The 13,111-nt window shown below is 36.6% G+C and overlaps 1 protein-coding gene across 6 annotated transcripts in view; it reads right to left on the reverse strand.

The window, feature by feature from the left end:
* Positions 1-908: 908 nt before the first annotated feature.
* Positions 909-13,111, reverse strand: part of ATR (ATR serine/threonine kinase) — a 72,693-nt gene continuing 60,490 nt past the window's right edge. For 3 of the 6 annotated variants that reach the window (XM_050965767.1, XM_050965765.1, XM_050965769.1), the window contains exons 43-47: positions 10,865-11,021; positions 10,493-10,646; positions 9,237-9,388; positions 6,066-6,171; positions 909-1,418 (exon numbers count right to left, since the gene is read on the reverse strand). In XM_050965767.1, coding sequence (XP_050821724.1) covers positions 1,245-1,418; positions 6,066-6,171; positions 9,237-9,388; positions 10,493-10,646; positions 10,865-11,021 — 743 coding nt within the window. In that variant the 3' untranslated portion in view covers positions 909-1,244. The other 3 variants (XM_050965768.1, XM_050965766.1, XM_050965770.1) reach the window with 3 other exon arrangements.

A 13,111-nucleotide genomic window follows, 5' to 3' on the forward strand; every position in this document is an offset into this window, starting at 1 on the left:
AGCTTAATTTAAGTTAGATAATACATATGTAAAGAGCAGGGAATTAGAATACAGGCCATTTGATTACCTTAATTCAGATTATGTATGCACCTTTTAATTCCAGGTGGGTTTTTTTTGGTGGGGGTGGGAAATGGGAACAGTAGGGATGGAGTGTTATTTTCAAATGGTGCTCAGAGGTAATAATGGTCACAGTATAACAAATTGCATTCTATTTGGGTTCTTAGTGGGAGGCTATAAAATTGTTTCTGTAGGGGCTGAGGTCTTTCTCAAAGTAAGGTGGGTTTGAGTGCACAAAATGATGTTTTCTAGCAGAGGTGAGGGGTGTAAAAACAAAGTACAAGTAAAAGAAATTAAGGGCATGAACGATCTCAGTCTCTTCAGAAGGCTAAATCAGGAAATGCTATTGTCTTCAATTGGAGGAGTTTGTGTGACATGCCACAAACCTGCCTTTTGGTGACATGCCATATTATGCTCTACTGGGTGGTTTAGAGGTCAAACAGGTGCTACTAGTTGATACAATAGTTTAAAATGCCTGGGGGCTTCCCATTAGCAATAGCAAATTTTCAGAGAAACCTAGGTAAGAATGAATATCTTGCAAAAAAGTTTCTAGTTTTGGAAAACCCCTCTGAAATAGGTACATGAATAGTTACAGGTAAAAATCCCATTTCAACTATGTTGATACAAAATTCATTTTATATACATTCTCTTTTTAAATATCAACTTGTCTCCTACACAAGAAATTAATTAGAAATAGAATAAGTTTATCTCCCTCCCTTAAAATATATATATATATATATAAAACATTTTATAAAGCTAATTTGACCCTGCTTAGATATGGGAGTATACATACACATTCATAAATATTGTAGATGAATGTAAAGTATATAGGAAACCACACGCATGCATCGTTGAGATTACTGTATATTCTGTTTAGTAGTTCATTTATTGTATTCTGTATACATAAAACAGTCTCCATAAATACAAATATCTATGTATAAATGTACGTATCTTCAAACTCATATAATGCAATGAGTGCATTTATATGTGTATACAACATACACAGCATATGTACTACAACTATATAGTATATATTACATAGGCTGCATATTAAGTTGCAATGTAGATATGCACAAAATCAGAAAACAAAAGTAGTAATTGTAGAAAATATTACAGTGACTAAGAAAGAATTCAATAACGTTTTGTAAAAAAAAATTATAGCAGCATAAGTTTGTGAAGACAGTATTTCACATATAGGGAGCCCAGCCCATGTACATCTGGCAGAGAAGGTTCTCATTGTTTGCGTCTTGAATAAGGTAATGAACATGACCTTCAATAGACAAGGGCAATCCTTTTACCCGGTTCCTAGTCTTAATCACACCCTGTAGCCGCTGTTCTATGTCAAGGACATGAGTCTTGGCCTACGAACAAGGAAAAAGAAAACTTAAAATTCACACGTCCAGTTCCTATTCTTCCAAATAAAATTTTGGCTGATTACAACATGTATTCCTGATCCCACAAACAGATTTAATATACAAATATCTATGAACTTTTTTCTGGAAATAGTTTGAAGAAAATGAACAAAGTAAATCATTCTCAAGGACTGATTGCTTGTTGGGCAAGCTATAGCCTTAGCATTACTTTTACAACTAGACCTTATCAAAGATTGAATAAGCTATTGCACCACCTTTTGAAGCAGGTAGCAATGAAATGTGGTTTATTCTATATAAATTCTTTCATCATCACAGTATGTATATGGCTCAGTAACACAGAGGCCAAGAGTAAACTGTAGTCAAAAAAGTATGTTCCAGAAAACATTCAGATATACTACGTTCCGAAAAGCAATTTTTTACCTGAAAATAGTGGTTTGTTTTTTTTGGACTGATCTAATGTGGGCCAGATTGGAAGAGTTTTCCACTGGTGTCAAAAAATGAGTCTGCAAGTATGAACCAGACTTGAGCCAAATAAAGTATTTTGACTAATTCTCAACCAGGCAAAACACACAACTATTATGCCATACACATACACGGAAAGAAGCTATATATTCCTTAATAAGATCACTCATTCATTGATGTTGTATATTGTATAACACAAAAAAACTACATTAGAAGAACAGTAAGACTGTAAGGTCAAGCTCTTAAGAGTTAGGAAATGCCAGAATTCAAGTTGGCTGTACAAACTTACTTCAGTCCCCTTATACTAACTCAGCCTCATTATGGTACAGACTTTAATGACATGTTTGATGCTGCTCACATACCCTTTCTCCCCCACAGGATCTCATTAAGTGCATGACAGACCTGTTCTGAGGATGAATCAGGGTTCTGAAGTGAAAGAGGCTGTTGTCTGTAGGACTCCTGCCTCATTTGTTGCAGAAGTTAGGTGGTGTATAGTGAATGAGGCAAGTGATTGCAGGAGGAGAAAGGCTTGTCTCAGCTTAAGACACTTGAACACCGCTCTGGAGGACAGAATTCTACTATCCCTGTCTGTGCCACAGACTTTCTATGTGATGCTAGCCAAGTCACTTAAACCAGATTTTTCACAAGTGATCATGAACTGTGTGTTTCTCATTTTCACGGCGCCTGACTTGAGACCATAGGGGTCTGATTTGCAGAAGTGCAGACCACTCATAATTGCACTGCACTCACACTGCAAATGAAATCAATGGGAGCTATGTTCCAAACATATAAAGTGCTATATAATGCCAAGAACTCTGAAAAATCAGTCCTAGGTCTTTCACATTTGCAGGAGAGAGGGCAGGGCAAAAAAACCCTTAGCAAACCAAGACATCCATTGCACATGCTTCTCCCTCAGGAGAGGATGGGAGAACACCACATGACAGATATGTAGACATCTTACTTAATGCACTACTGGAAGGTACCGGATACTACGGCGATGAGAATGGTACAAAAGCCTATACATAATAGAACAGAAGAACCAAAATTAGTGGATACCTTTGACCTTAATTTCTCTGTGCCTCAGCTCCCCATCTGGAAAATGGGGGTAATAATATTCCTTAATCTCCACAGGGATGTTCTGAAAATAAATTCATTTATATTTGTGAAGCCCTCAGATACTATAGCGAAGAGTATCATGGAAAGACTCATGAGGAAATAAATTCTGTTATCAGAGCAAGCTTTGAATAGTGTGCAGTAAATAAGGTCTGGGGTGTCAAATACTGAACAAGAAAACAAAATATCGAATAGCTGTTCACTAAGTGAGCATCATTCATTCAGTATACAGAATGAGGCGGGGACCTGTGGAAAAATATTATGTGATCAGATAATTAAAAACTATCATACTGCATATGCATAAGAGGGCCAAGTAAGATTGCACAGGCAAATGCTGCATTTTCCAACTTTTGAGTGCTTCATTATGCAACTGTAATAATTAAATGCCCACAGGCTTCATTAGTGCAGAATTAAGATTGTTCAGTGAATCCTCATGCCTTTCAAGAATATGGCGAATGGCTAAACTTAAACTTCTGAAAACCAGGAAATAAATTAAGGACTAGGAGCAGACGGACTGGTGGAAGAAAAACGGGGTGAGGTACTGGGAGCCAGTAGGTGGGAAGGGAGACTGGAGGTGGCTGGACAGTCCTGGTGCTCTGCTATAATAGTCCCCCAGGTGGAAAAGTAGCATCATGCCCAGCAACAGTTTTCATATATCTGCACACAGCATGTGTCATCTTCAAGCTTAGTCCCATCTACATGGGTTCAACTCTTCAAATCCTCCTCCATTCTAATCTGACTTGAAGCAGTTCCTTGGATATTTTGCAGTTAGTCAAATCCTTTTGTATGACATCCATTTATCTAGTTTTGGGTATTTCAACCCTTCTCTTACTCTCCACATCTACGTTTAACATCCTGTTTCCTATATAGTCTTCTGATCGTCTTGTCATAGCCAAACCATTTTAGCCTGGATTCTCTCATCTTTACACTTCCCATAATTCGTTTATTTTAAATACGGTCCATCCTTACAACTCCAAGCATCCATCTTAATATTTTCATTTCCACTGTATTTGAAATCTGCTCCTGTCCTCAGTGCCCAGCATTCAGAGCCAGGTCTAATTACTGTTGTGTAGATATTACTTTTTTCTGCTCTCTTCTCTCCTTTTAGCCCATGCCTTTCCTGTTCTGCTTATAAATGTTGTCGCTGAACTACTGAACCTAGGTATTTGAACTTCTGTACCATTGATGGTGGCTGATCCCGACAAACTCACAGTCCTGTTGTCTTCCTGCAAGACATTATTGAATCTACACACCATACATGCCGTTTTATTTCTGCTGATTTTCATACTATTTCTTTCAAGTACACACCTCCATCTTCTTCCACTTCCTTTTTGTTCTCCTGCACAAGCACTACATTATCTACAAAAAGCATGCATCAGGGTGCGAGTCTCTGGATGTTTTCTGTAAGTGATTCAAGCACCAGCATGAACACAAAGGAGCTTAGTGCCATGCCTTGATGGACTCTTACTCTTACTGGAAACTAGTCAATTTTTCCATATGGCCTTCAAACTGTAGTAACAGCATCCATGTATATGTCCTGGATGAGTCTGATACATGAAGACTATCTGTTTCATTCTTATACAGATGACTTATCTTGGAATGTGGCCTAAGCCTTCTCAACATCAATGAATAGTATGCGCAGGGTTTTCCTTTTTTCTCCCTATATTTTTCCACGAACAATCTTAATGCAACATAGTATCCACTGTTGACTTGCCTGCCACAAATCCAAACTGACTGTCATGGATCTTTACTTCTTTTCATAATCTCTTATCAATAACTTTGTGTAGAAAATATGTAATTTCAGAAATTAGTTAGAGACCCTTCTAAATTTTCCTGTACAAATTAGCAGGGCGTATTTCCCAAAACTATAAAGTCAGTTTAACAGAAGCTCATAATAGCAACATGCCTACAGATAAGTCATAGATTTCTGAAAAGGGCAGCAGTTTAAACTCACAATGCCTAGGTGTAGCTCAGGCTCAATTACCACAAATTATCCCTTTGAGCCACTCAGATACTGTGACAATAATGTCTGGTAACCTTCTTCCCATAGTCTTACCACTTATGGACATTTCAATCTCTTTTGGCACATACCTTTCTAGAGAGCTAACATCTTCCTTTAATAAGATTTTTAATATTGCTTCCTCAAACGGCAGTGTATGCTGTGCATTAGGTAACATGTCTAGTGACTGAGATCAGTTGAGGAACAATTAGAGCCGTAGTTTGAGCCCTACATGTGCCGTGTGCGTGCACCCACATACATACACATGGCCGATTTTGTAAAATGGTGGGGTTTTGTTGGGGGTGGGTAGGTGGGGAGGACCATATCTTGTAATCTCTTGCTTACATTATCCAAATTTAGATAATAAACTCTAGCCAGCATCCCCATAAGGCACAGAAATTTTCAAGACAATCCATGTAAGCATGTGAATTTTACAGTACTTAGAAGAGTGGACCTTTAAACAGACAATGCTGCTCAACCATAACTATTGCAGAGCTGGCACTCCCTAATAATGTTATTTTAATGTAATTTTATATATGTAATTTGCTAGGTTGTTAAAAGAGCAAGAGACTCCATTCCAGACTCTGAGCAAGAGACTAGGTTCCATTCCAGACTCTGGAGGGGTTAAGATACACTGATGGTAGAAACAGCGGAATCCAGAGCACAGACAGGGCTCAAGTGGCATCATCACCACGTCATTCAGTAGCTTTGGAGAACATGTTGGTAAAAACGCATGAGCCCTCTCTACACTACAGCTTCCACGGTAGATCGAGCTGCACTTATGGGTCCTAATTTTATCAGTATAGACACAGCCTTAGAGAATGATGCTAAAAGGGTACAGTAGGTCTCATGAAGGTTTTTATTGAAGTATCAGTCTCATATTTTAAGGATTAAACAACAGCAAAGAGATATTTAACAAAAAACAGCTGGAATAGGTTTGGAAGAAAAAAACCCAGGAAAGTAATGCTTTGCATAAATTAGAACAAAACAATTGATGATACTGTGAAATATAAAATAATGAAATGTTAGTTCTAGAGTAGAAAAAATTTCTTGCAACTGACCTTTTCATTGACAACTTCCCCAGTTTCATTCACCTGTGCTTTTGTATTACCTTTCACTGGTTTACTCCACTCTACAAGGGGATCGTGGATAAAAGTCTTCAAGACACTAAAAACATACAAACAAAATAAGACACTTTTTCCGTTTGCTAAAATAAAACGTTACTGCTTAATATTCATAATTAATAGTCTATAATTCTTTATTTCCTAAAGGAAGGAAAAACATTAATGAAGCCCCTCATTTTATTTTAAAGAGTCTATTTCCTTTACAGTTCTCTCCACAGTATCACTACTGGTAATTTCATAAAGGTTAGCTTTGTCCATGACTACAGTCATAAACAACACAACTATTCTTTTGAATCTGATCGTCTATCCTCTAACAGCAACTTTTGCAATTAAAATAACAGAGCAGCATACCTTTCAAAAGGCAGTAAAAATAATGGCTTATTTACTCGTCTGGACAGGTTAGTGGAACAGTAATGTAACTGACAGCCCTCAGAACATGAGCTATCTTCCAGGTTTCTCTGAGTAAAGATCTTAAATGTGTTCTCAAGTTAATGCAAAACAAGTCAGCGTAAGCAATTTTGCTATGAACAGTCTAGTGAAATATGTAGCAAGTGTGTGGCAACTCCGGGAAGTAAAAAAAGCAGATTATAGAACATCCAATTTAAGCACAAATCCTCTACAGACTCCTAGTCTGTACTACAATTAATCCATCACGATCTAAATATTGGCAGGCCAAATGCTCAGAAATGGGATACAAGCACAAAGGAATAAAGACACTCTGTGCCTGTCATCACTACTGAGCATCACTGATTCAACTCACAATGGATCAAATTCTGGTGCCCTTAACCAAACAAAACTAACATTTATTTAATGGACATTTTGTATAATGAAGAACTTCATCGTTTGGCTCCAAGTTAATATTAAATATAAAAATTGCCATTTTAATGAGAAATGCTACCCTTCATAGCTCCCCAAAAATTCTTTCAATAAGATTACTACTATCTGTTAATAGCTTTAAAAAACACATGGAACTGTTTTACATAATGTTTTCTAGAGAAAAGTTAAACGATTCTTTTAAAATGCAACAGTATCACCACAAACAAAATTAACATTTGTTAAACAGAACTGAAGAAAACCTGTCAACAAATCAATGGTCTCCACTTATCCCCTATGCCTGGACTTCAGTTTGAAAAAATGAGGGAGTCAGCATTCAGCCAAATTTTTATGCCACTTGTGATAGAGGTGCACACAGTTTAATATATAAAACAATACAGTGAAATCTGCACTAAGAATCATCTCCACTCTGATTTATGCAACCATTGAAAATTATCCAAGGTTTTAAGTACAGTTTGTTTGTGCATTAGAAAGTCACCTGGTACGAGGTAACTTTGTTCCATTGGGTAATGGTGCAAGATGGGCTTCATAGTATCTGTTTTGAAGGTATTTTATCCTTATTTTGACTTGGAATGTATAAAATCCTGCACAGCCAACACTGAAATATGGGTTGAAGCAACATCAGGATGTGTGTCACTGGAGCAAGACTATACACTCAAGCCAAAATTTTAGAAATTTAACAATGTTGGACTCACTCTCAGGGTGAGAAGGCTACTAAGAATGTTTCAGCTTTACATTCCAGAGTAGCAGCAGATAATAGGTCAGACCTTTTGCAAGCCTCTTTGCACTGAACTAGGTGACTGTGACACATGGCTAGAAAGGGTTAAAACATCCTGCAAAATAAATAACCCTCAAAAGGCACGTGGTGAGATAATGTTTGTGTTTTTGTGTATTTACATATGTATGAGTAGGGTCAACAATGTAATCAACAGTCCCTGTCTTTGCTGTATTCTGATAATTTGGAGGTCAAAAGAACATCTTATCATTTAAATGAATTGTAAACCTGGGATATCTCTATTCATCTCTCTTTGAAATGTATAACAAATCTGTGACTGGTGGAGGAACAAGAAAACATCCTTATGTTAATTCTATACCTAGGTACCAGTGATGGACCTCCTTCAAAGTCATGCTAATTACCTTTAGAACTCCCAGCTCCTCAAAAGACATGAAATTGTATAAAAGATCCTTGGGTCCTGGATTCTGTCATCTCAGATCTGCTTAGGCTTCATCAGGGGAAGTTTGAATCACAAGACTGAGGTCCCCATTATGTTGGTATGCCCCGAATATGATATTTGGACATTGGACTATAACCTATGAACTATTTCTGAAAGAACTCTTTGCAACTACAAAGCTCATCGTCTATGCCATGAATCTGAACCTCAGTGAATTGAACTCAGTCTATATGTATATATTGATCATCTAACCGTATTCTCTTTATGTTGTTTTAAAATAAATTTTAGTTTAGTTAATAAGAATTGACTGTAGCGTGTATTTGGGTAAGAGGTGAAACATTCATTAACCTGAGAGATAATGTGTCAGATCCTTTGGGATTGGCAGAACCTTTTCCTTTATATGATGAAATAAGATTTACAGAATTTTTCATTATATCTGATGTGGGTACCTGACTGGAGGCCTGAGGCTGGATCACTTTAAGGGAACTGTGTTGTTTGGACTTCTGAGTAACCAGTAAGGTAATAAAGAAGCTGTTTCATGCTGGCTTTGTAAATCTAAGTGGTGGAATACCCACTAGCTTGATGGGGACTGTCTGCCCCATTCTTTGCAGTTCACTCTAACTGAGTGATCATAGCTGGCCCCCATTGGGACCCTGGTCACAGTGACTTACAGCTTTCTCAAACAGGCAGCCAAGGATTCCTCCACTACCTGAGAAGAGCAATGCAGCTGAGAATCTAGCTCTAAAGAACTAAGCAGAAGAGGGTTAAAGCAGAGACAATCTGAGGTAAATAAAAACTAAACAAAGTTATATTCTGAGAACAAACAGAAGTTTAGTATAAGATGGTAAAACTTCTATCCACAGTAAACCTTGGTACTTTTTCTTATTACTAGTTAGAAAGTAACTCTACAGTTAACAAAATATGTTGACTAGCTATACTGTTTTATACATAAAGTGCATGTCAGACTCAATCTGTGCTATTGGAAGAGGAGTTTTTTCTCTCCCCAAAAGAACTGGCTCAGGGACCACAGTTAACATTTTGAGTTTATATCAAACTAGATAATTTTATTATAAAAACCTCTAAAATACGAATTGCTATTTACCTCATTAGAGGTTCTCTCTGATCACGCATTAGCCTCATTGTGACTTCACAAGCTCTTCGGAAGAGACCTTCTGTTCCCATTGGACCCATTCCATTGACCATATTATGAGTGAGGCGAAAAGGTACAATTTCTGGAACTTCAAAAGCTTCCCCCTGCAAATTAATAAAAAGTTAATTAAATCTAAAGTTAACTTCAGAACAAATTTTTCTGATTTATTATTTCTATCAAGTTTCTTTTCCAAATTGTATGTCAGACCATTGCAGGCCAAACAAGTAACTTATCCTGCCTAACTATTGCCATTAGAGTAAACCAAATTCAGGTGATTCTGGCATAGATTTGAAATAGATTATGTCAGCATTGCTTCTGGAGGTCTCATCCTAGCTAGCAGACATTTGGCCATATCACAAGTCCATCTCACCATTTAGGAAAATATGGCATGAGCAAAGGATTGAAGATAGATATGGGATATAGAATAATAAAGGTGACATATACTAGGAGTTTGGTGAAAGATTGATGAGAATTACTCAAAAATTTCTATTTTAAATCATACACCAGCTTTCAAGATGTGTTATCTTTGTTCCATCACCTCAGGCAAGTTCAGATGATAGTTTTAAAATCCTCATTATTTGCATAATTTATAGATAGTCAAAACATTTTGTTTCAAAAACAAGGTTGAATAGGACCAACAAGGCCAAATGGTTGGCACTGATGATTTAACAGGACTACTAGTTGACCAGGACCCATATTACATATTTTTGAATTAAGCCGAACACCAACTAGATTGTCCAATAGAAATACCAAAACCCATTTTGGCCATAGTTAAAAAGAAAATGCCACTTTCTTCCACGACAAATTCTCTTTTGAGTGACTGATGTACAAAACTACATTATTCACAACAGCAGTGACAGACAGAAAGAATGAAAGAATGTTTTGTAAACATCGAGCAAGTACTCTCACGTGTGCTGACATTTTAGTGCATCCAAAGAAAGCTCATGTGATGCTGCCTGAACAAAGACTGCTTTAAATTATCATGGCATATAGGACAATAATGCCTTTGTGTAAGATTTTTTTTCCCACTGGATATATAGGTTCATATACTCTAAAGCATCTGAATAGGAAACACAATGATATATGAATATCATTATAGATATTCTGAGTCTCAAAATAAAAGAAATACTGAAAAAGCAGGAGAGATTTGTGGATTTTGAACTTATAAGTGTTTAAAAAATAAGCAAGATCAGAAAGACATTTCCTACCTTATTGAACAAACAGTTGAAGTCCACATGCACACATTCACCAGTCAAAGAATCAAAAAGAATATTTTCACCATGGCGGTCTCCCAAGCCCAGTATGTAACCAACCATTGACATCACTGCAGTGGAACGGCAATAGGATGATCTGCTACTGTACCTACAGAAAATAAGGATCCAGTGTAAAAACCTAGGATCACTTGCCCTTGCACAACCTTTTAGACAATTTAGAGCTTTTAAATAGCTTTTGTGCTCTATGTGAAAAGCTCCAGTCTTATTTTGCTTAGTACATATTTCATTTTCTATCTGCTTTATCTTCATTTACATTTTGTGAAAATAAGCTAATGTCATTAAGCTAACATGATCATAGCAACTGACCATAAAGTAGGATCAGGGAATGTTCTCAGAAACCATTCATGAAAAATAGGAGGATGTCGGGGCAGAAGAGTTTCTTTGAACATTTTCAGCTTTTCAGATAAAGGTGCCGACTTCGGAAGCATGTGTTGCCGTAGCTCCTTTCCAGTCATATAGACTCCTGTAAAAGATTTCAATTAGATGTAGCAAACCAAGTCTTATTATATAGGGTGTCCCCCCCAACTATACCAAAATTAGAACAGGTTTTCATTAAATTAATATTTTAAAAAGTATTGGCAACTCAGGAAAAAAGGAAGCTGTGCAAGCACATTACAAATTCAGATCTTGGCTGAGCCAGGTTACATGAAGTAAACAAATTCCCTTCCACAATAAAATCCTTATGATCCATCAATCATGCCAGTTGACACATGTGAAAGACAAAGCCTCTACTGTCATCTGCAGCTCAGAAAATTGTGAGTGCTGTGTAGTCGACTCAGACGAAGTACAAAAAAAGTAACACTGTCAAGCGATAAAAAAAAATTAATCGTGATTAATCGTGCTTTTAAACACAATAGAATACCATTTATTTTAAATATTTTTGGATGTTTACTACATTTTCAAATATATTAATTTCAGTTACAACACAGAACACAAAGTGCACAGCGCTCACTATATTTTTTATATTTATTTTTTATTCCAAATATTTGCATAATAAAAAACAAAAAAATTGTATTTTTCAATTCACTTCATACAAGTACTGTAGTGCAATCTCTTTATCATAAAAGTTGAATTTACAAGAGTAGAATTTTGTAACTGCATTCAAAAATAAAACAATGTAAAACTTTAGAGCTTACAAGTCCACTCAGTCCTGCTTCTTGGTTAGTCAATACTCAGACAAATAAGGTTGGTTACCATTTGCAGGAGATAATGCTGCCTGCTTCTTCTTTATGTCACCTGAAAGTGAGAACAGGCGTTCACGTGGCACTGTTGTAGCTGGCGTTGCAAGATATTTATGTGCCAGATGCGCTAAAGATTCATATGCCCCTTCATGCTTCAACTACCATTCCAGAGGACATGCTTCCATGCTGACGATGGGTTCTGCTCTATAATGATCCAAAGCAGTGAGGACTGATGCATGTTCATTTTCACCACCTAGTCAGATGCCACCACCAGAAGGTTGATTTTCGTTTTTGGTCATTTGGGTTCTGTAGTTTCTGAGTTCTGTAGCATCAGAATGCTGCTCTTTTAAGACTTCTAAAAGCATGCTCCACACCATGTCCCTCTCAGATTTTGGACGGCACTTCAGATTCTTAAACCTTGGGTCGAATGCTGTAGCTATTTTTAGAAATTTCATATCAGTACCTTCTTCGCGTTTTGTCAAATCCGCTGTGAAAGTGTCCTTAAAGTGAACATGTGCTGGGTCATCATCCAAGCCTGCTATAACATGAAATATATGCAGAATATGGATAAAATAGAATAGGAGACACACAATTCTCCCCACAAAGGAGTATAGTACAAATTTAATTGACACATTTTTTTTTAATGAGTATCATCACCATGGAAGCCTGTCCTCTGGAATGGTGGCCAAAGCATGAAGGGGCATATGAACGTTTAGCATATCTGGCATGTAAATACCTTGCAATGCCAGCTACAAAAGTGCCATGCAAACGCCTGTTCTCACTTTCAGGTGACATTGTAAACAAGAAGAAGATAGCAGTATCTCTTGTCTACGTAAACAAAATTGTTTGTCTGAGCGATTGGCAGAATAAGAAGTAGGACTGAGTGGACCTGCAGGCGCTAAAGTTTTATACTGTTTTGTTTTTGAGTGCAGTTATGTTACAACAACAACAAAAAATCTGCATTTATAAGTTACACTTTCACAATAAAGAGATTGCAATTCAGTACTTGTATGAGGTGAATTGAAATATACTATTTCTTTTATTATTTTTACAGTGCAAATATTTGTAATAAAAATAATATAAACTAAGCACTGTGCACTTTGTATTCTGTGTTGTAATTGAAATCAATATTGAAAATGCAGACAACATCCAAAAGTATTTAATACATTTCAATTGGTATTCTATTGGTATAAGTGCAATTAATTGTGATTAATTTTTTAATGGCATCTAATTTTTTCTAGTTAATGATGTGAGTTAACTGCAATTAATTGACAGCCCTAAAAAAAAGTTTTTCCATTGGTCAACTATGATTTTATGATGCTGCTCAATGTAAAGTTAAGTTTGTTGAAATGCAAAGGATTCTGATTTTTCA

Source organism: Gopherus flavomarginatus, chromosome 8 (assembly GCF_025201925.1).
Source record: "Gopherus flavomarginatus isolate rGopFla2 chromosome 8, rGopFla2.mat.asm, whole genome shotgun sequence".
Lineage (NCBI taxonomy): Eukaryota > Metazoa > Chordata > Testudines > Testudinidae > Gopherus > Gopherus flavomarginatus.